This window comes from Anabrus simplex, chromosome 11, assembly GCF_040414725.1.
Source record: "Anabrus simplex isolate iqAnaSimp1 chromosome 11, ASM4041472v1, whole genome shotgun sequence".
Classification (NCBI taxonomy): domain Eukaryota; kingdom Metazoa; phylum Arthropoda; class Insecta; order Orthoptera; family Tettigoniidae; genus Anabrus; species Anabrus simplex.
The window spans coordinates 20866945-20891821 of NC_090275.1; the positions used below are offsets into that span (position 1 = coordinate 20866945).

The following is a 24877-nucleotide window of genomic DNA, read 5'->3' on the forward strand; positions in this document are numbered from 1 at the left end:
CGCCACGTGTCCCGCACAATCACTGCAGTCCGGTCTAGCGCCGAAAAAACATCAAATACGGTCAGGGATAAACAAAATACGAACCCGCACAATTGTGCGTACTCGGTCTGAAAGGGGTATAAATTCAGCACTGAAGCATTTTTGTAGCTTTTTGAGTTGTCTTCTATAATAAATTCGACTACAGAATATGCAAACAACAGGATAAAACTCTGTTGTTCTGATGAAGGCTGTGGCCCAAAGTGAATGGCAAAATAAAACTGCATTTCTGTGCTAGAAGTTTTATTCTGTGAATAAGTTACAGCCAGATGACATAACCAAATGAAATACTTTTATTAAGTCGTCGTCATATCATTTCCCTTTATTCAGCTGTAGCCGGGTAGGGGCAAATATGGTTCTTCTCCACTTTCTTCGGTCTTTCCACCACTCCTCCTCCAACAGTGTGTCCCAGTCCAGGTTACTTTCTCTAATACTGTGTTGGATTGTATCCTTCCATCTCAATCGTGGTTGTCTGCGGCCTCTCCTTCCTTGCATTTGCATTTCCATCATCTTTTTTTTGACATTCTTTCACCACTCATTCGCTTTATGTGCCCAAACCATCTTAGTCGGCTCTTCTCTATTTTATCATTCATTTTTTCCACTCCAATTTCTTCCCGGATGTTCTCATTCCTTATTTTGTCTCTTCTATTCTTCGGTATCATACTCCTCAAGAACTTCATTTCGGCTGCCTGTATTCGACTCTCATCCTTCTTTGTCATTGTCCAAATTTCTGCTCCATAAGTTGCTATGGGTACGTAATACATCTTGTACATAGTTTCCTTTGCTTCCATTGGCACATGTTTGTCCCATAACATGTTTCTTACACTATGATAGAACCACCTTCCAGCTTGAATCCTCGTACTAATCTCAGCATCCAGTCGAGCATTCTCCATTAATTCACTCCCCAGGTATTTGAATGTCTCCACTACTTCCAGGGGCTTATCTGCAAGTTTAATCTGACCTTTCCCTTCTTTCTCCCCTCTAGTCGTAACAAGAGTTTTACTCTTTTATACACTTATTTTCAATCCACATTCTTTGATCTTCCCATTCACCACATCCATCTGTTCTTGAACCTTCATGTCCTCTTCTCCCGAAATCACAATATCATCTGCAAATAACATGATGTTCATTTCTCTTCATATGTTGCTTTTGCTGTTCTGATGATGTCATCCATTACTGTTGTAAACAAGATTGGCGATAGAACACTTCCTTGTCTCAACCCACTAGTTATTTTGAACCAACTTGTGTTTGCACACAACTACAACATTCCTTATACATTGCCATGGTAATTTTTATTAATCCCTGTCCAATTCCTTTTTGCTCCAGACTGTCCCAAACTTTAGTCCTGGGGAAACTGTCATGTGCCTTTTCAATGTCAATGAATGTCATCACCATATCATTCCCATACTCCCATTGCTTTTCCATTAGTTGTCTCATAATGAAAATGAGTTCTGTTGTTGGCCTTCCACTTCCGAAACCAAACTGATTTTCCTGTATCTGATTTTCAACCCTCAACCTTAATCGTACTTTCCAGTACCCTCTCCATTCTTTTAGCAACATGGGATATCAGAGTAATTCCCCTGTAGTTCTTGAATACTTCTTATCGCCTTTCTTGAAAATTGAGATGATCATTCCTTTTTGCCAGTCCTCAGGGACCACCTCATTCTCGAACTCTATATGTCCACTGCAGGCCTACAGCTCCAGCTGCCTTTATCATCTCCACTGAAATTTCATCTATTCCAGCAGTTTTTCCATTCTTCATATTTCTTACTGCAATTTTAATTTCATTAATTGTAATTTCTTTATCCATTTCTTCATCAACTAATTGCTTTTCCTAGTCGTCCATTGAATGATTGTCATCAGTTCTCATGTTCAGCAACTTCTGAAAATACTTTCTCCATCTATTTCTTATTTCTTCTGGTGTTGTTAATATTATGCCGCCTTCATCCTTCACAAATCTGATGCTTACTTGATCTCTCTTTTTGTTTCTTAAGATACCATACTGTAATTTCTTGCTGCCTTGCATATCATCTCTCAATTTCTGTGTGTTTAAGGCCCAGCTGTTCTTCTTTTCTTCCTCCACTACTTTCTTGGTCAAATTCTTTGCCTCCACATATTTTCTTCTTCAGTCTTTGATGTTTTCTGTACTTTCCATGCCATTTTCTTTTCCTTCACTTTAATCTTTACCCTATCATTCCACCAGTGTGTCTCTTTGTCTTTCACATTTCCTGATGTTCTAACTATAATCCCGAATACCATCTGCCACCTTATAAGACCTGGACCTGAATTCCTAACAACAAAATATGTTTACTTTCTAATTTTATTAAATTTTGGCAAATATATCACTAAATTGCTAATTTCAAACACTGAACAAGTAATAAAAATTCCACCCAAATGAGAAATAAAATTTGATGTACAAATCGGTCACAGTTCAACATCATCAGCCCAACTGCCATGGGTCTGTGTTGCCTGTTGGTGTTACCATAATGTGTGATACACCATGGGTTTACATTGCCTATGATTAGTAGTACTATGTGAGCAACACCATGAGTATACATGGCCTGTGATTAGTTCCACTATGTGAGGAACACCACAGGAATACAGGCGCCCGTGATTAGTCCCACTATGTTAGGAGCACTGTGGCTCTGCGTTGCTTATGAGTAGTACCCTAATGTGCGAAACACCGTTTTGTGTTACCTGTGAGTGGTGCCATTGCCATTGTGTGTACATATCATGGGTCTACAGTACTTGTGATTAGTATTACCATGCGAGAAACATCCTGAGTCTACGTCACCTGTGATTAGTACCACTATAGGAGGAATGCCATAGTTCTGCTTTAACAGTGATTAGCACCAATATGAGGGGCTGGTGACCTGGATTTTGGATCCCTGTAGATAATAAGGATCATCCTAGTAATTATGGCATTGTGTATTGGATCCACTGTTAGTTTTTGTCTCGCAGTCATTTTTTCATCATCATTCGTTTTAGATTCTAGTTGGTGGATACATTTTTAAGTTTTCATTTTCATTTTGTTGCACATCGTACCATTAGGGGCCGACGACCTAGTTGTTAGGCCCCTGTTAAACTACAATAATCATCATCAATTAACACGTTAATAATAGAATGACATATTTTGTTCTACAAGGACAACTTCAGATTTTGTTAAATGACTTCAAAACATACTATATATTTACTGTATTGTTAACATTACATAAACTTGCCAATGATTTTGAGTAGGTGACATGAGCAAGTGTGACAAATTTTATGAATACTAATAGTCGTTTTTGGCATCTTAATAGATTTTGGAATGTTTTCTGAACTTACCTTATTACAGCTCTAGTTCTGCACTTCTGTTGTCTCCAGTTTCTGTGCCTGGAGCGAGTTCAGGGTGTTGGCCTTGCTGGCTTCGTCTGTAGCTTGCCAACAGGAACCAGTGCAGGGGGGGTTCTGTCTTGAAGTGCAATAAAAAAATATTGCATGAGAACAATTTTGGAATGACTTGTAGTGTAGTAGCTAATGAATTAGAGAGCTTTGTATAACTTTTATGTTTAATGTTTTGGCCAATGACCTGGCTGTTAGACTTGAAACAACAAACAAGAAAACAAATGATAGCCTAAACTAAGAACAATTCTGCAAGTGAAGTGGCAAGGTCCACCCAGCTCCAAGTTTCTCTGAAGATCCAACATGTATGACATGGAGTCCCTGAAGGTGGTGTGAAATTTTGGTGCTCATGAATGATGTCAGACTACCTAAAACTCCTGAGTGATTAACGTAAGGTTGGTGGGCAGTACCTGTGTTACATGTTTTGAAGCAACACCTGATGTCGTACAGCATAGCAGGAATTGGGAGAGACACGTGTAGCTAAGACCACAGTGATGTGAGGAGATCAAAGTGGGTGTCTGAATGCATGAACAGATGCGTTTTCAAGATCTTGATGTGAAGCTCCATCTCAAAAAAAGACTAGGCTGAAGTCGTCGTATATGTACTCCTAAAATTACAGTGGACAATATTGCGCTGTGTACAGTGCAAACGAATATCCAGTCTTAATTGGATTGGCTAGTCCCATGCACACTGAAGAAAATTATAATAATGCCAGGATGTCGCTGTCTACGGATAAGTCGAGAAGGACATCATCAATAGTCTAGAATATGGTCTTGAATGGAGGGTTACTGTCTAAATTCAAAGAATTTAGTACAGATAGGTTTAACCTAACCCAAATTCCAGATGTACTTTTTATCAGAATTACCTCCTGTGCAATTAGTAAGAACTAAAGGTAAAATATTGTGTGAAATTTAATTTTAAGAAAATTTGAATTAGTAATGTGAAGTAAGGGGATTTTTGAAGTTCATCGTGGAGGTTGGTTTGGTTGGCTTTTTTAGCAATGTGTATTTCTATTGCCTTATTGATGTTCACTGTTTATTTTTAAGATCAGTGTTGTTGTCTAAGAAATGGTTAAAGTTGTCATAAACCTGTTCTCTGAAGGCTGAATGTTGATTGTATCTAGTTGCATTTCTGTTGTTCTTTGTACCTGGTTTGGAAATTGTGTTTTGCTTGGCCATTGCAGTTCGGTTCTTGGCACCAAATGTTTTTGAGGAAAGATCCATCCCAGGAAAGGTGATGTATAGAGTAATAGAATTTTGAAGCAGTTTTGTATTTGATTGATGATTTCTTGTTTGATGTGTTATCAGAGGATACTCAGCTGCCTAAATTTTTGAGTTGTTAATGATGTCTGTAGCCTTCTGACCAATTTTAGATTGAACTTTTTCAATTTTCCTGACAGATAAAAGCAAGAAATGGGAGAAACAAGAGAAAAATGGTTAATATATTATTTGTTAGGGAAGCATTCAATGGAAATATCACTGAACCTTTCATTTCCTATTGCAGTTTTGAACAAAAATGGGTTTTGTTTGTAATAGTAAATTTGGTGTGCAGATATATTCTTAAACAGACTTTTTCTCAAGTATCCTGAAGTAGTGTTAGCTGTGGATAGAGAGGACAAACCGGAAGAAACTTTCATGTATATAACTGCTCCAATCTTGCTGGAATGATGAAATTATGATTAAATTGACATTGTAACTAATTTTTGCTGTATGGTATTACCTTTCCATCAGTTTCATTTGTTTAATATTTGTGTTGGTTAATACTAGAATAGTATAGGGTACATCGTTCTGTAGCTTAGGTTAGGATGCATATGTGTGTTTGTAGGATGGAGCTGACCTGCCACCTCCCATTGGTTTTGATGTTCCTGATGAACGCAGTTTGCCCAGTGCCAAGGGTAGTTTCATGTGTGCTCAGGAGGGTCAGCTAGTGGTCCGTCAGTTCCTGGAACAGTACTATCTAATCTACGATGCTGATAACAGACAACCACTGCTCGATGCCTACCATAATGATGCAGTCTTCTCCATGGCAGCCACCTACCCTCCTGGACAGAGCACTTCCTCTTCTTCCAGGTTTGTGTACCTATCTGTGTTGGCGCAGCATAAAGCCAGCTGTAAAAAAAACATATGTCACTTGTTTGATCTGTCCCATTACTTATAACATGCTTGAGTTATTTTAGCCTATGTCATCTGTTTAATCATCTCAAAAAGGAGTGGCAGATCAATAAAGAATTGTTTTGTAACTTGCTGATTTTTTAGTTCATATACATATGAACCATGTTTATAAAGATCCCATATGTTGCATTACTCCACCCCACTTTCTGTTTCCATTTTCAGTGATGTATCTTTAATTGCAACACTTTGTTTTGCCTAGGTTAAATGCATACTTGCCAGACAGCCGTAATATCATGCGTATTAAAGATGCCCAGAGGAGACTGAAGTTGTTACATCAAGGGAAGTTAACCATTGTGTCTGCATTGAGTCAGTTCCCCAAGACTAAACATGATCTTGCCTCCTTCGCCGTCGACCTTCCCATCTTTAATGTAAGTTGAATGTGCAGCCATTTCATAGTCCACCTTGAATTTAGTAAATTTGTTTGCCTTCTTGTTTGTTATTTTACTGGAAAAGAAATATATTTTCAGTGTTATAATTTTGAAAGACCATTTACAAGTATTTTCTGTTGAAGCTGTAGATGGAATATGTTTATTTTCTGTTTAAAATTTTTTATTACTGTAGTTTGTAGATTTAATTTTTATAATATTATAAAATATTGAATTTAATTCTTGTTTTCCTCGTATTTTAATATCGTCCAGTGATCTGCAAAAATTCTAATATTCTGGATTCTTCGACATACCTTGTACATTAAATATATTTTTCTCTTTAAAATTTACTTTACTGCAGAATTCAGTTCTTAGATTTCTGTTTTTTAAGGAGGTGGCTTGTTATTCTGCACATGCTCCATTTATGTCAATGATGATTTGACCCTGTGGTTAATGTGACAGGTTACCAGAAAATGATACCTTAAGTTGGAAAATGTCTTATTGTTTCTTCAATATTTTGATACTACATAATACAGCAAAACCTCGTTAGTGCATTCCTCATTAACATGTTTTCCCGCCTAGCAAAAAATACATCATTTATTGCGTCATGAATTTTCACTATTACCGCGTAGTACGATTTTCCTAGACATGAAAATATTACTGTATTTGCCATCCCTTTCAAAAGAAACATGATTTCCAACTCTGGTAAAAGCCGTCGCCACAGTTGCGTGAATACGGGAAAAGGCCTTCCTGAAATTCAAAGGATAAGTTCCACTTTCAGAAAGTAATCCATTAGCCTCAGGAATCTTCAGTTTTGTTTGCCTGTTAGCAGCGAGATTGCTGAATAGCAGAGTGAGCCTGTTTGTGCTTGTATTTTGCATTCCATTGGGAAATTAGAAATGCATTTTGTGTTGAGTGGTACAGTGAAGTGTAGTTAATATTTGTTGCGTGCTACGATAGTCTATATCTGTATTAGGAACATAATCGCGTGAAATTGGCTAGTGTGGTGCATATTTGTCTTGTGATAGCCTAGTTATGGATACAGTGAAACCTCGATTCTCCGTTTTTCGAGGGACCATGAAAATAAAACGTACAATACGGGAAAACAGAAAATCCGGGAATGGATGAAAACCATCAACAGTTTGGCTAAACATCACAAAAATGAAATATGTATAATTATAATCTTACAAAACTCCTAAACCAAACCAAACTACAGCCCCAGTGGGACTTTGCCTGCCAAACGACCGCTGCTCAGCCCGAAGGACTCCAGATTACGAGGTGGGCATGGTCAGTGCGACGAATCCTCTCGGCCGATATTCCTAGCTCTGTAGATCGGGATCGCCATCTCACCATTAGATAGCTCCACAATTAAAGGTAATCACGTAGGCTGAGTGGACCTGGAACCAGACTTATATTGAGGTAAAATTGCCTGACCTGGTCGCAATCGAACCCGGGCCTCTGGATGAGAGGCGGGCATGTTAGACCACGAAACCGCATTAATTACCGGTACGCGAGTTCAAAATCTCGATACTTTATATTCAGTTTTACAGGGGAATCTTCGTCAGTTTCCCGTGAAAACTTCTTTCAGTTCAGCGACTTTGATTAGGCTAGCCAAACTCTTCGAAAAATCTAACACCGGTAACGCCAAGCCAAACGACAATCGACCACAAGTAGTTTTTAATTCTCTCATCTAATAAAATAAAGCACATTAGATACGAAAGCACCCAAAATGAATGCGAAATCCGTTCATTTCTTAATCTTTCATTGTAATTTGGTCTCCGGTATACTGTTCGTAGTCAGTTTCCGGAAATCTCGTACCGCGCAAATTAGGCCTACGTCGACTTTTAAAGGTTATGTTGAACTCGAAAACATGGTTTCGAATATAAGTATCGATTCTTAAAAGTTCTCGAATGCATTATATTCAATTCTGCGCGTCACAAATCCAAACAAATTGGAAAGATAAAAGAAATATCAAAACTTCAGAAATTACGGTTATTCGTGACCTTGAGGTCATCTGGAAAGCGCGCTCGCTGCACATGTCAGTACGAGTTTGAAATTATACCAACCATTTAAAATGTAACGTGCGCAAATAAAACGACTGCGGTTTTTTGTATTTTAACACGAAAACGTAAAATTCTAGTCTTGCATTAGGACCTAAACAGTAATAGGCAATTCCAAGACCTCCCATGGCTTTCTTTTTTAAAATTACATTTAGGTGCAACATGTGTTTTGGTCTCGCTAACATAATCATGTACGATAATATCAAAAATACTGAATTTGTGTTAAGAAGCAGTTTCGATTCCTGCCTGAAAGCCCAGTTACTCTGCAGTGCCCTGAGCAAAGTGCCAAAAACCTTTTCGGCAGTACGATCGAAAAAAGTAAAAATATAAACATTTAACCCTGGACGTAATATGGACGTTTTATAAGTGCGAACATCTGACGAAACTCATTCCGTCTTCAAGCAGAGCTGTCGAAATGCGCCGTGTCTCCTTGCAATTGTTGTCGCCACTCTCTGCTTTATGATTTTCCGAGATTCTGTAAACAATACCACCCGAATGCGATGCTAAGATGGTCCCTTATGCAAGTTCACAGCCGATCCCTTTTCCAGTACCGGTACAGTACTTGCTTTAATTATCGCAGTGACGCCAAGATCCATAAATATGCCATAGCCGTCCTTTTGCGAGATACAGTTTATTAAAAAACAATTGATCGAGGATTTAGCGTTGATGGGACTGGAATTTCTGGACGGTTGATCGGGGAAATCGTTTCTTCGAGGAACGGATAATGCGGGACTTTTACAACGTGATTTAATTACTATGCTCGCGGGACCACGTAATTTGAACGCATATTCCGGGAAAACGTATTTTCCGGGAACGGATAATCGAGGTTCCACTGTATGTAAAATGTTGTAAAATTCCTTAATATTGAAGACAAAATTAAAATCTGACAGAAAGTGGACTAGTATAAGTGCGCTGAGGTCGCAAATGTTGAAACTTTCACCTTCGAGTTTCGACTCAGTCACTCAAGTTTGTCAAAGTTTTGTTCGATTCAAAATGGCAGCCAAAGTCATTTCTCGCAGTTGCACAGGGTCAAATGTAACCTCCAATTCATCGCCTAAGAGTGTGACCAAAAAATCCACTGCTCCGAAATAAAAGGTTTCTGCTTACATTTGTTTTAAAAAGAATGTGATTTGCAATAACATTTCAATATTTTTGTTGGCCCCCGGTTTTCAGGTATGTTCTCTTGTTTTTTTTCACACTTTCTAATACTTTCATCTTTAGAAATGGTAGGTAGGCCTATAATAGAGTTAAAGTAATATATTATTAAGGTCCACCTTTTCAATACAAAATATACAGAGCTTAAATTACATAAATGATTAGAGACTAGTTTCGACCTAATAATAGGTCATCATCAGCCTAAAGCAAAATTAAAACATAAATATCGAAGAAATCAAACAATGTAAATAGTTTTCACCGTACCCGCGGATACACGACGCAGAATGCCCTGATTACATGTAACTAATCTCATGTTTAGACCCGTATTTAAATTTGCTATAATTTGCATACAAATTATTTTTCTATTCCACCTTTTCAATACAATTGATTTTGTGTTGTTAGAAGTTCACATTGCTACAATACTAAATTAAAAGGGACATGTTTCTCTTGGTTTCAAGCATGGATGCTTGAAAAGGTGGAATAGAAAAAAAAAATACAAATTTGTATGCAAAAATTGCCCTGCTGTATCTAATGTTTCCATATCCTGTTGGATACTTTCTATTCGTATATTCATTAGTACGTTTTCTCGCTTGACACGTTCTTTTTCCTTGTCCCCTGCAGAAATGTCTTAATGAGGTTTCACTGTATTACAATCGTTTTCGTGTAGACCAGAAGTCTCTAGCTTCAAAATTGAGTATTTGTGGTACTAAGTTAAACATTGTCAGAATTTAACAAATTTTAAGAAAATGTATTTTGTTATGAAATAATGAACACTCTCACCAGCCACAATTTTTATGAATTTGTATTCCACAACTCTATATTCAGGTGGTGAAATGGTGATATCCAATTATTGCTCTCTTTGATTCACAATTGTTATCGAAGAATGTTATACTGTTTCATTTAATAGTGGGGGATATATGCACTATGAATTTATTACATCTTTATTGGGTTAACTGTAGATGTGCTTTTGTCTCAAAAATATACAGTTCTTTTTAAATTTTCATTTTTATCATTGAATATGTGTTAAGGATTTATTAGCTCATTGGAACCTGAATAATTGTTCCACCTGTAGGACAGAAAACTCTTTGTTTTTTGAGAATTATGCAGTTGCTCAGTGTATTGAGAATTATTTTTAAAAGTACAATTTTAGAAAGCTGCTTTCATCATAGATTGATGTCTAAATTTTCATTCTTCAATAGTGAATCACTGTGTGATATTTTTTGAAACAGCTCTCCAGATGAAGGGTCACACTACATTTTTACATAGCCACCTAACTTCTGACCTGAATTTATAAGCCTTGCAAACTTTGCAGAACCTGGAAGGAGGCTTTTTCCTTTCCATTGGAGTAATAGGAAGTGAAAAATGGCCCCATACTCGTCCCTGATGAAAAGTAATAATCGTCATCACTTTCTAGCCACTTCATGAAATCTTCACCACCAGCCATGTTTGTTTACTACAAGGGGCCGAAAACCTTAGATGTTAGGCCCCTTTAAACTACAAGCATCATCATCATGTTTACTACAAGCGCAGGCAGATCGCATTTTGTCTTTTTATACAGCATTCTGTGAATTTTGTGGGGTGCATTTTATTTAGAAGATTCTCTGAACTTCAAGGAATAATCTGTATGTGCCGCAAGCCCCATCTTTTGCCAATAGCTTAAACTATTAGCGTTTATAAGTTAGTGCGGAACAGTTCCGTAAAAGTCAGCTTTCGGTCCAACACGATGGTGTACGGAACGGTTCTGCAAGCTGGCGCCAATGAATTAATTGATGCTGGTAAGATTTTAGAGTTTCTAAGATGTTCACTTTTATCCCTTTTGAATGTGTGTGTAAAATGATGAGAGAATTTTGTATATTTGATACTTCAAGACCTGTGTCACGTAGGTGTGATTTTTCATGCTTATGTAACTGAAGTGCCACCAGGTGTTCCTGAAATGTGATGTCAAATCCTCTTCCAGTTTGTCCAGTGTAAAAACATTCACAGTTTTCACAGATGATTTTATGTTCACAAGTCTGTTTGAATCTATCTGGTGTATTGACTGAGTGTGATAGATTCTGACCCAGATTGTTTATGGATAAGAAGCTGATGAAAATATTTAGCTTCTTGAGGCCTATTTGGTAGGATGCTTTAACCAATGAATGGTATGATGTGATAATGCATATTTTGTTTTTGGTGCTTACTATTTTGCATTGGTTTCTATGTTGTTTTTCTCTTGCAAGACGAGAGACTTTAAGCTCAGAAATGTGTTATAGAATACAAATGAATTAAAATTGTGACTCATAACAGTATTAAATTTTTCAGTCACAGAAAAGGCCTAAATTAAAACATTGTTATGTTTAAAATCTATTTCATTTTATAGTTGGGTATTCTGATGCAACAACATACTTAATATTTAAGACAATTTGACTGTTTCAACTTGTTCTCATGAATATCTAGTTTAATTTTTCACAGGATTATCTGAGGCTGGATTAAAACGTCAAAAATTTCAAGACTAGTTTCAAGCGCTAAAACTTATTGCACATGACTGTACATCATGGCACTGACCCTCAGCTTGTGGGTACATTTACTGACACAACATAACTCTTGTGGAACAAAATTCTGGCGCTTAAGTGTCTCTACAAACTGTAAAAGAAGTTAGTGGAATGTAAAACCAGTAACATTTTTATGAAGCCTCATTAGCATTATTTTTATGGTGGCCTGTATGTACTAGTAAAGATTGTGAATTGTGAGGTAGGTTAAAAAAAAAATTAAATAAATGAACGACTGAGTTCGATAGCTGCAGTCGCTTAAGTGCGGCCAGTATTCGGGAGATAGTGGGTTCGAACCCCACTGTCGGCAGCCCTGAAGATGGTTTTCCGTCGTTTCCCATTTTCACACCAGGCAAATGCTGGGGCTGTACCTTAATTTAGGCCACGGCCGCTTCCTTCCCAGTCCTAACCCTTTCCTGTCCCATCGTCGCCATTAGACATATCTGTGTCGGTGCGACGTAAAGCCAGTGGCAAAAAAATAAATGAAATAAACGTCAAGGGGAAATTCGTGTGTATATCTTTCTTTCATAATTGTGCTAGCCCGCTTGGTGGACATGGTTGTTAAAGTCCGACATCGTGGTTAGCCGATTGGTGTCCCGTCTGTTGAAAAGAGTTTCACCATCGGAATGTTGGCCGATAGAGTAAAGATGGTGGTATGCAATTCTTAACCCTCTTAGTGCCAGCGTCGTTCTGAGAGATGCTTGGTTTCTTTATTCTTTGATAGGTTTCTAGACCGAAAATGGCGCCTAGTCTTGGCACGACCATTACAGAGAATATGTGAATATCTTGAAAAGACAGCTCAACTTCGACTCAGTTGAACTTTGAATAGAAAGGAGCATATTTAAGGAGCCAACCTTAATTGAACTTCTATGCATCATCTTTAACCGGCATTTTAAGAATCTCTACCGAAAGCAACATTTTAATGTAGTGCAGCGCACCAGCATTTTATGAATCTCTTATCAAATAGCAACTTTTCAACGTAGTGCAGCGCATCTCTTGAACCTTACCTTAATTCATACATGGTATGTACATATCATTTTTGTCATTGACACTGCACTGTGTCTTAAATTGCTTGAACTTTCAACAGAATTTATTTTATGTAACCAGTCCTATCTTTATTTCTATAAGTTCTGCATACAGCTTAAGACCTTTGTGTCTATACATTGTTTATTTTCTTCTGTATATTTGTGTGATTTGCTTTAAGTCTGATGACCTATAGTTAGGTCGAAACTAGTCCCTGAACATAAATGTAATGTGAAACATTGTACAGTTTATATTGACAAGGTGGACCTTATTAATAAAATATTTAAAAACATTACAGAGTCCAAGCTACCATGTTCTGATAACATTCTCTTGTTTTCTATCGATAATCTTGAGTGATGTTTAAAGTTCCTTGACTTGTTTACGCTTGACTCGTAAAAGCATAGTGTCAAAGTGTTAGAAAGGTGGAAATTAAAGAACTAATGAGTCCAGCAAATGTTGTGGAGCCTGTGTAGGATTGTCCCGGTCAGCATTCCTTTCTTCCCAGTCACTATTAGTATCAACATTATCACTATAATTTGCGTGGTTATGTACAATCACATTGCGTGGAAGTAATGTAATTCATTGTCTGAGGCGAAATCGACTCTTGATTCGTCACCAAGATTGGAATCACAGTCCACCAAGTCCAATAGGTCACCATTTTACCCGCCAGTCATCAGCTATATGGCTGTTTATTTTCGCTGTCATTTATTTCTCCTTGTGTGATCGCCATTGCCTGTGCATTTTTCAATATGCTAGATTTTAGAATTTTAGATTTTGACACACCCCAGCAGATGTTTTTAGAACAAACAAAATTCATTTCTTGGTACTTGTTTTATGTATGTGTGCCCTCCAGTGTTTGCTTTTACTCCATTTGTAAGCGTATGGTAATAGGAATTATCATGTTTTCCAACTTTTATTTTCCTCAGTAAGTTCTTTTAATTAATTAAAAACGTGAGGAATGAATTTCATCATGGTCAAAGTTATCCTTAATTTAGATGACTATGTTTTGCACTCCCTGATAAAGTTTCACTTTCATATCTTAAAAAAATAGAGGAGTTACGTTCTTTTTTATGAAAGTTTACATATTCTATTAACCCTAGAACTCCTAAGCTATTTTAGGAACATTGACTCCCAAGAGGAGTCTCTCGGACTCATATTGTTTTAAGATTGGTAAAATTCAGTTTTACTGCTCATGCAGTAGCATAACTAAGAGTTACTTCTACAAAACAGAGAATTTATTCAATTTCAACCTATTTAATTGGCGTGAAGGACAATATGTTCAAGTATATCTGATGTTAAGTACAGTATATTCAAAAGTGTTTATAGAAGATTCAAATGTTTTCAAAGGTGGCAGCTTGACAACTCTAGTCTGAGATTTGAGGATGTTATGCTTCCTTACCTTGCTTTGTTCTGGAGGGTGCTCATTCCAAACAAAGCCATTTTTCTCACATACACACTGTCTGTTTGAAGTGTACTGTCAGTGTCAAGAAGATCAGTATCAACGACTTTATGCATATCTTTTATTTCACTCACTACACTGACATGATCCTCCTCCTCACTGCCATTTCCATCACTTTCTGGTATATATCTGATTCATCTTCACTGAAAACACTTTCACTCAAATCATCACACCGATTTCAGTTTCTGTCAGCGTCGTCTTACTCATTTTGTATGAGCGGTTACTTGCAAGATTCAGTTATTACTTGGGTACTGTTACAATAGAAACTAGCACATTGTCACAACAGAACAGCCAACAGAATACTGCTGATATATTCTAGATGAGCCAGACAATACTTGCAAGTCCATTAGACTCAGCCTGGGTGTCCGTGTAACAACGAGAAAAGAAAGCGCCTAATAATGAAGAATGGCTAATAAAATAATGAATGAAGCCATTATATTACAAAAACATGGTATTCATGAGCATAAATAGAAGAAGAAGTTCCTGCAAAGAAAACGAAAGAGTAAACAGCGCAAAGAGGTGAGTCTGAGAGACTCCCATTAGGAGTTCTAGGGTTAAAACATCCTGGCACTTTTAGACTTCACCTTTATATTTTCACCTGGCACTAAAAAGACTAATCACTAGATCATGTGCCAAAGCCTGGGATTCAAGTTCAAACCTCCCCACAGCATTCATATAGAGCATTTGATATTGTCAATGGTAATTCGATCGTCGCCATAAGACCTATCTGAGTCGGTGCGACGTAAAGCAACTAGCAAAAAAAAATGGTAATTCGTCCATTGGATGGAACATTAAGCTTTCAGCAGGCACCTTGGTCTTATCCGACACCAGGTTTCACCTGCTCCTTAACTCATCATTGGACATCCAGACATTCAGGACGCCTACGGGTGTCCTATAGAAAGACCTGTGCCAGGCAAGCGGAACATTTCCTCGGACACTTCCAGCACTAAAAGCCGTACACTGAATAAAAAAGTCACATTTATAGAATCTTTGTACTTTTTTTTTTCAGGTTATAATATAATTTGTGATTGATTTTTTACAGCCACAGCTCATGATCGTATCCTTGACCGGTATGTTCATGGAAACAGACGTCCCAAAGACCCCAGTCCGTTCTTTCAGCAGGGTTTTTGTGATTGTACCGTGGGGTACAGGCTTCTGCATCACCAATGATATGCTCTTAATCACAAATCCGACTGATGAGCAACTGAAGGTAAGTGAATCATTTAGTTGGATATAAAATAAACTTGGTAGTTCTGCAGAAGACATGAATTACAAATGTGGAATTTGCTGTATTTGCATTGTTTCCAGTTGTGTTGGACTACTTTTTCCTTTTACTATTCTTGGTTCCTGCTCCTAATGGTATCATGGCATGGAATGACATTAGTAAACGAGTAAGTTTGGGTGGTGTTTTTAAAAGTAGGAAAGATCACAGTATGAAGATAAAGTTTGAATTCAAGAGGACAAATTGGAGCAAATATTCGTTTATAGGAAGTGGAGTTAGGGACTGGAATAATTTACCAAAGGAGATGTTCATTAAATTTCAAAATTCTTTGCAATTATTTAAGAATAGACTAGGTAAAAAACAGGTAAGGAATCTGCCACCTGGGCGACTGCCCTAAATGCAAATCAGTGGTGATGGAAAAAAAAAAAAAAAACATGCTACGCAGACCAAGGTCATACGACACTTTGGTATAATGGACCCATCATTTGAGGCAATGTGGTTCCAACTGGATTTCAAACAATGCATGCACCACTGTTTTTCTTTGCTAAATTCTGGAAGAAATATGCAAGTATTAATGTACTATAACTGTAGCTCGTTAAGACCAAATCTTCCTTTTTACCATAACATACTTTGTTTTTCGGTTTAGGTGGCGTTTAAACGTCCTGTGGCTGCTACACCAACTACAACTCCAGTGTCTTCTCCGCCAGCACCTGTCGTTCCGCAACCAGTGGATAATAGTGTCAAGGAACAGATGGTACTTGCTTTGGCAGAGCAGTCAAATATGAATTTGTTGTGGTCCAAAAAGTAAGTACAAGTTACATATTCCACGTTGCTAACGTTCAGTCCATGTACCTGACAATATAAGAACTTTCGACTCCATCATCAGGAATATGTCTAATACCTTATTTAATTTCTCTGTATGTCTTTGTGAGGGATTTGCATGGTGTTCATAATTTATTTAATTCACTCTCTGCAGAAGGAAGGCATATGACAGGGTACCAAGGGAATAGATGATGGCCATCATGGGGATTGTGGGAGCTGCCTTGGTGGATCCATGTTAGTGTGTCCGAGTCATGTTCCCAAGTTCACATGTTCAATGCTGGCCAAGGTAGTCGAGATTTGAAGGGCGGTCAAAAATCTGGCACTCCATGTCTTTGCTGTCGACATATTAAATATACCTGGTGGCGCACTCGATGTCACCAATCAAAATCAAATTAACTTGCCGTAGTATCCCTTCAGTAGAATTCCACTTTCATCATTAGTACAGTCGGAAAATCAATATTGGTAGGCAGGCCGCCTAGGTGGCACTGCTTCAGATCACCATAGAAGCTGATGCCTTACAATTGTTGTTGTTGTTGTTGTTGTCGTTGTTGTCGTCGTTGTTGTTGTTGTTGTTGTTGTTGTTGTTGTTGTTGTTGTTGTTGTTGTTGTTGTTGTTGTTGTTGTTGTTGTTGTTGTTGTTGTTGTTGTTGTTGTTGTTGTTGTTGTTGTTGTTGTTGTTGTTGTTGTTGTTGTTGTTGTTGTTTAGTGGCACTGTTCACCCAAAGAATTGAGGAAGATAGTAAAGAAAATCAGAAAATGTTGCACGGGTTAATGAAAAGTAAAACATGAAATAGGGAAGAAATTAAAGCTATTGAAACAGATGACATTATAAATCCTTTGAGTGATGTCAATGTTTCTTTGCAAGGCAAAAATATGCTCATTGGTGCTATGTGGAACAGAATTTGTGCCTTTTAAAATGGAATTTCCACTTCGAAAAAGAATTACAGAAGAAGATTTTGAAGAATTCCCGTCTTTAAAACCGTATGACTGTGAGTTGTCCAGTTTTATCTCTGATAGTAATTGTCAAGCTCATTAACATTTAGAGAATGGTTTAGAAGTATCGAAGACATGTCGTCTGAATTGAAATATTTTATGACACCCTTTTCTGTATATTTTGAGCAAGCTCAAGTCAAATTTCGCAGACAACTGAATGAGATTAAAACTAGGTTGTGTTTGTCCGATGTTGCATTGGAGGTGGGATTACGTATTCATTCTGCTCAAACAGTTTTTCCTTTCGTCATTAAGTTGGTGAAACCAAAGAAATGTCAGGCATCATCCTAAATGCAGAGAAAAGGACAATTTTATTTTATTTAAAGGCTGATTTTTGTAATCTATATATTAAAAAAAAGTTCACTAAAAACAGCTTTGTCTAATCCGTCTGTCTGTTCTACTGGATCGATTTGCTTCATTCTCCTTTTATTCTCTCCAGAGTTACCCGCCGGTGAATCGTCAGACAATAAGTCTCGTAACTTCAGTCAATTTTGAGTAATCCTAAAACCAAATCACTAAATGACTACTCCAATAATTGCAGGAGAAGGCTTACCCTAACCCGCAGTACATTCTGAACTTAGCAGGTTGCTAAGGGATTAACACTTTCTTTAATATTCTAATATCTGTGATTTTCATCCTTAGTAATGTGATTGCATGCAGCCATGTTTGATTACTACCTGTCATGCCAGAGAGTATACACTTCCTCTAATCATGGAAGAATACTATTCTCTGCTAGATACTCTTTGATTCCCTAACCTTCCCCAGCTTCTAAATATTTATACTCAGCAGATGGCAGAAAATCCCTAATAACTTAAAAGATGCTAGGAGAAAACAGTCAACGTACATACAGACGGGAAGATACCAAGTCGACTAGCCTTCGGTATGACCATTAATAATGCGCAGGGACAAAATCTTGAAAAAGTGGGTATCTAACTTAGTCACGGCCAATTGTATGTTGCACTATCTCGAGCAAGATCATTTGAAAGTGTTAAGATCCAGATTTGCCCAAATGGTCAAAACACAATGAGTATTGTATGGAAAGAAGTGTTACAAAGTACATTGTGAGTGACTCAATTATGTACTGATAATGTTCATAAAACTGTTGAAAAGGGCAGGCAAAATAATATAACACCAAGCTCGATAGCTGAAGTCGCTTAAGTGCGGCCAGTATCCAATATTCGGGAGATAGTAGGTTCAAACCCCACAGTCGGCAGCCCTGAAAATGGTTTTCCATGGTTTCCCATTTTCACACCAGGCAAATGCTGGGGCTGTACCTTAATTAAGGCCACGGCCGCTTCCTTCCCACTCTTAGCCCTTTCCCGTCCCATCGTCGCCATAAGACCTATCTGTGTCAGTGCTACGTAAAGCAACTAGCAAAAAAAAAAAATATATATATATATATATATATATATATAACTACAACAACTTCTCTGGTTATTCATGTATTTTACCTTCCTTCCTGTTTTACACTTCTGTATGCTTATTCTCATTCCAAACTATTCTGTAAACAGGAGGGGTTTCTGTTTTTAACACCTGTGGATTTCACCCTTATGTCAGTTGAAGAGTATAGAGTACAGTGTGCTTCTCTACCAAAGTTATTTCTACATCAAACCATTTTGTTCCTCCTGTCTTGGTCTTTACCCTTCTAACATATTTTCTGTACAAAACTTCTGTCATTTTCACTTCTGCTCTGTCTACCTGTTCTCTCTTCAGTGCTTCCCAAACCAGCTGTCTTTCTACACTGTCATCTTTTCTCAGTCTTGCCTTGGTGTGGAGATGAGGTCAAATGTTTATCTGTCTTTCCTAAAGCGATATTGTTCTTTTCTAATTTCATCCTCAGTCTTCCTTCCAGTATCCTCTTGAATATCTTGACATGTTTATGAACGATGTGGTCTGACCATCAGCACCCATAAGATTAAAGTACTTGCACAGCCGGCACAAGGTGGTACCGTCCTTGCACTAAATGTCACCATAGCAGGAACACCTCTTCAACAGGTGGACCAATTCACCTACCTTGGTAGTATTCTAACTACACGCTGCAGCTCAGAAAAAGGATGTAGAAAATAGAATACACTCTGCTCAGGCAGCTTACGGCCGCCTCTCGCACCAAGTTTTTTTTAATAAGGATCTCAAAATATATACGAAACTAATGGTGTACCAAGCTGTACTCATAACAGCATTACTATATGGATGTAAAACCTGGACCCTTTACCGTCATTACATAAAGAAACTGGAACGCATCCATCAGGAGAAACTTAGATCCATCATGAACATCAAATGGGATGACTACACAAGCAGTGTGGCAGTTCTTGACAAGGCTCATATAAACAGCATAGAATCCTCATCACCACTCATTGGCTTAGATGGGTTGGTCACGTCCAGCATATGAACGATAGCAGCTTCTCAAACTTCTCTACGGTGAGATTGATCATGGCAAAAGGCCTCAAGGTGCTTCTGTGATACGTTACAAAGACCAGCTTAAAAAGACTATGAATGTCACCAATATAAATGCTAACACCTGGGCAACAACTGCACAAAACCGTGTTTATTGGTGCAAAGCTACTGCAGAAGGTATCTCACTGTTCAAGCAGACACGTCGCAGACCTCCGAGGTTAATCCAGGCCGTATATCAAAATAAAGTTCCCAGTTTGTTTAAATCACAGCACGCATGCGCTCCAATTGCCATGCCTAATGCTGGGCCCGTCCAATCCAATTCGAGTAACGCCTCTCAAGCAACAACACAGACGCACAAATTGAAACTCGCTCCCCCTCCCCCTCTACGCTCCACCCTCCGTTACCGCATAAATACTTCACTAGGAGTAGTAAGGTTAGTCGTTCAGACGCAGCGGGAACAGGCGATTCCAGCTAACATCGACAAGAAAAGTAAGTTCGTCCATTTTCCTGCAGCAAACACTTACACTTTACAATTATGATTAGTTGGGCTCTACATTCACATTCTAAATTCCTTTTTTCTCTTATTCAGTTACGGAGATCTCATAATTCCTCCCAAGGTTGAACAATGCACCAATGGGAACGTTAATCGACAAGATTGGCACAAAATTCAAATTTAATCAGATGAGCTCCAGTTAACAATACCAACAATATGTTTCCAACATCCATGCTTTAGCCTATTAAACATTACCCACCAACCATGCTTCTTTCTAAAGGAATATTCAAATCCAACACGATTGAATTTAACCACGGTTCCGGTTTTGCAACAATATACTTATGATAATAACCATAACCACCTTTGAAAAAACCTTCAACCTAATGTTCATCCATAAAGTTTGAGAAGCCCCAATTCACGCTGTGATCAATCTCTAGCCAATACGTACACATTTGCATAAACTTTCATCCAGACGTCTCAAACGTCTTCTAGTCATTGTAAAATAATTATTTTATTGCTTCCTTGTTCACAAATTCTGGCATTTAGTTGATGTACATATTGTAAGCTATGTAAATATGTAATAAGCATAAGACCATTGTATTTAGTATTTGATATTAATTTAGGTTTAGTATTAAGTTCCAATGTCAATAGATTTAAGACTTGACCTTAAGATTAGTATGAGGCTGAAGATGCCCAAAACTAGGGCGAAACATGTCCCTAACTAGTGTTTATATTTCATGTAGAATTTAATCACTACAAAATATAATTGTATTGAATAGGTGGACACAGTAATTTTATTCAATAAAGAATTTACTTATTGTATCTTCAGTACGGAACAAAATGAGATTAGTTACTTGTAATCAACAACATCTCCATAGAGCCGACAGACTTTAAGAAGAATTGCAGGAGAAAAACGCATTCTCGTAAACGAGTAGCGCTCGATGGCGATCTTGACACGTGAAATAAGCATGTAGCATTTTTATCACAAAAGTTTCAACACGTTCGATTTTAAATTTTTTTTTTATAATTACCAGGATGCACTGAGTTTAAGTAAAATAATTTTTCAGAATGTTTTTAAATGCCTATATTTTCTTCCAAATACTTGTAGAATGCAGAATTTCAAGTAGAAGGTAGGATTTACTGTGAGCTCTCTACTCGGATACATTTTACAACATAAAATCTGATTTCATAGGGGTGGAGGATTTTCTGACTGTTATCTGTGTACTCTTTGTCTTTCTCCTTTCAGCATCTTGTACGAGCATTCATTGTATCTCATCTCCTAAAACTGTTACGTCAGATTCAGAGAATTCCATGAATTAAATCACAAATTTTAATGTTATACTATAGGTGATATTAAAGTATAATGTGTAGCAATGGAATGGCTTGTGTGCCGTATATGTATTTTGATGATGTATATGGTATACGGTATACCGATAAAATTAAGAGATCGTTTACTTCAGCCTTTATTTTTAACGAGTTAACAACTGTTATTGGGTACGTTATTTACACATTTATTATGAAAACGTGTTATCCTCTTTCATTTCGAATTTTCTTTAGAGAACAGCAGTCAACGGGTATTACTGATCAACTCCAATATTGCCTTCGAATGTTGACGAGAGAGCTTGCAAATGCACATAGCGCGAAAACTATACCGTACCGAAGATGATCGATCGCACTTTATGGCAAACGTTTCAGTTTTGTTATTCAAATAGTGTCCTATCCTAACTTAACTATACTATATGTATGATGAAAACATACTTCAAGCACCAGTAGAGAATTTGTAAATCTGTGTCGGTGCGACGTAAAGCCCCTAGCAAAAAAAAAAAATTAATAACCTTCTCGGTATAAATTTACATGATAATAGCCTTTCCGTAATTTAACGGACTTGAGAAAATATAAACTAGCTTCGTAATCAATGACGCACTCTGCCATATCTTGAGGTGTAGGCCTATGTCACTCTTACGTAATTGCGGTATTCAGCATTAAAATTAAGCGATTGGTTATTCAGCGTTTATCTTTAACGAGTTAACAACGGTTATCGGACATGTTATTTACGTATTTATTACAAAAACATGTTCTCTCCTTTCATTTTCCTTGGCGAAGAGCAGTCGACAGGTATTACTAATAGACTCTGACATTGCTTTTGAATGTCGACGAGAGAGCTCGCTGGTGGTCATAGCGAGAAAACGATGCGGTACCGAAGATGATCGATCGCATGCAGTATAATGACTGAGTGCATGAATATCGTCAACGGAAAAAATCGAGCGTGCATAATCGCTCGTAATAACGGATGCGTCAGTGATAGGGCTCTTGCTGTAACCGAAGGATAATACACAGTTTAGTATAGGGATTCTGAAGGGACGGACAAAAGTTATCGTTATAACGGGGTTCTCGTTATATGCCACACTCGCTATAGCGGACTTCTACCGTATTTTATTTTATTTTATTCCAGCTCAGCAATATTAGGGCTTCTCATATACACCCCTCACTTTTTATGATTCCCTTCTCCCCTAATTCTTCAAGTGATTGATTGTTCATTCACATTCTTGAGGTGGGGCTAATGACCACACGGTTTTACACCTTGTGTAAATAATTGCAACAAACCCCACTTCCATTGCCAATTAGTGAACAATATTTCCACATTAGACGTACTCGCTATTGATGGATTTGGTAATAAAAATCTAAATTCGTTAATATCTCCCTTATTATGTCTCATATGCAGAGGCGGCTGGTGGTTTGAAAGTTCAATGGTGCACAATTTTTACCAATGATATAATATGATTACAGGCTATTTTTCAAATCTAGATACATCAACAATACTTTTTAATATTAAAAATAAAACAAACATTTTACATTTTTATTTTCAGGAATATTACTACAATGCATCAACATTTTTTCATTTAAAAACTCTTTTACCATATTGAAACGAAACCCTTTGAGGTATCCTAATTCCGGTATTGAAAAAATATCCTTTTGTAATGTATCTGGTTTCGAAATTAAATGTCGCGTGGGCCTACCCATTCATTTCACCTCGGATTTTTCCTCGGCAGTCCGTTGCAGAAACGGCCTAGACATTAAAGACTGCACTGAATTCATGATCTGGCAAAACACCACTAACTGATAAAAATGCACAATAATAAAAACACACATGCTGACACTAATGTTTACACAATGAAATCAATAAGCTACTTAGCTTGTACTCACATAACAAAGCTTACGACTATACTGAAAGAAATGGCGGTGTTTATTTTCAAATTTAGAGCCATTAGTTATATATCCAGCCACGGCCGACTTGATGCGTCACTCTAGCCAGGATGAATAGCTCTAGCTAGCTCCTTACGGAGCACAGCGAGGAATCCAACCAGCCGTGATCCCGCAGATGAACTTCCATCCGGTGTCGCTAGATGACACTCCTGTTCTATAACAGAATCTCACATTGAGCAGCAACGGTCTCTAGCGACTTTGCTAGTAGTTGGTTACGTAGGAGCACGGCCGATTTGATGCTTTGCTCTAGCTAGCTCCTTAGCGCAGCGAGGGATCCAGTCGGCCGTGGTAGGAGGAGCCAGGTTGATAAACCTCCATTTAAGCAATGCATAAGAAGCCACGCCTATCTTTTCCTCTCCCTGCGCACCCCTCTAGCAGCCCAAAAGCACACTTCTCGCAGCCCCGCGCACCCCTCGAGAAGCCTAGTTTTCATCCTACCTCAGGTTGACTTCCCGCTGCAAACTTTGTGGCTCCTGCAGTGAACATCTAAGAGTACCGGCTTGTAAATTATCGTGTAGTCAATATTTGCTCTTTCAAGCTCTTGAAAGGTTTGTCTTGTTGAATGAAAATACAGTAGTTGAGTAATCCAAATTATGAAACTTTACCTAAAATAAACATAAAAATTTAATGGGGGTAGCACAAACCTGCAACCATATGGTAAAAATATTCCAATATATAAGATTCGAAATTATATTTTTAATAATTATTGTATTGTACAATTTTGAGATAGAAGTGATATTTTCAGAGATACTTAATTATTTGTGAAAACCATATAAATTGCCAGGTTGAGTGCCTCAGGCGGTTAAGGCGCTAGCCTTCTGACCCGAACGTAGCAGGTTCGATCCTAGCTCAGTCCGGTGGTATTTGAAGGTGCTCCAATATGTCAGGCACGTGTCTGCAGATTCACGGGCACATAAAAGAACTCCTGTGGGACTAAATTCCGGCACCTTCGAAAACAGTGAAAGTAGTTACTGGGACGTAAAGCAAATAACATTAAATTATTAAAACCATATGAATCGCGAATATCTTGGTTTATTATTCCTCACTGCAGAAATCCATGAAACATAATAGATCAGAAATCACGTTTGACACAACTTTTATGATATTCATATTTTCAATACAGTTAATAGAGGAAATTGAATTTTTGATATTTTGCACCCTTTAATATTGCTACGTCACTGTATACTAATCAATAAAATATAGCTTAATTCACACCTCAGCTATTCCCAAACCTGAATACTGAGTTTCAGGAAATTCTGTTAAGCCATTTTCCCAGACACACAAAAATTGAACTGAACCTATTTTTTAGTTTTGTATTCCTGATTTGAGATAAGTTATCTTTGTTTCACGACATAAGAGCCCTGCCCTTGTATCACTGCTTTGGAGAGACAGATACTGTCAGAGAAAAGGTTTCCAACTGTTATACCTTTACTATTTTAGTGTCTCTTTTTCTCTCCAGTGACTCCTCTTCTTTCAGTTTCATACAGTGCACACTGCGATACTATTAAAAGACT

The 24877-nt window shown here is 37.7% G+C and overlaps 1 protein-coding gene across 1 annotated transcript in view; it reads left to right on the forward strand.

The window, feature by feature from the left end:
- Window positions 1-24877, forward strand: part of LOC136883388 (nuclear RNA export factor 1) — a 118351-nt gene that overhangs the window by 79164 nt on the left and 14310 nt on the right. The window contains exons 10-13 of the mRNA XM_067155660.2: window positions 5242-5486; window positions 5788-5956; window positions 15221-15388; window positions 16047-16204. Of these exons, the coding sequence (XP_067011761.2) occupies window positions 5242-5486; window positions 5788-5956; window positions 15221-15388; window positions 16047-16204 (740 nt within the window). The remainder of the gene's footprint in view (window positions 1-5241; window positions 5487-5787; window positions 5957-15220; window positions 15389-16046; window positions 16205-24877) is intronic.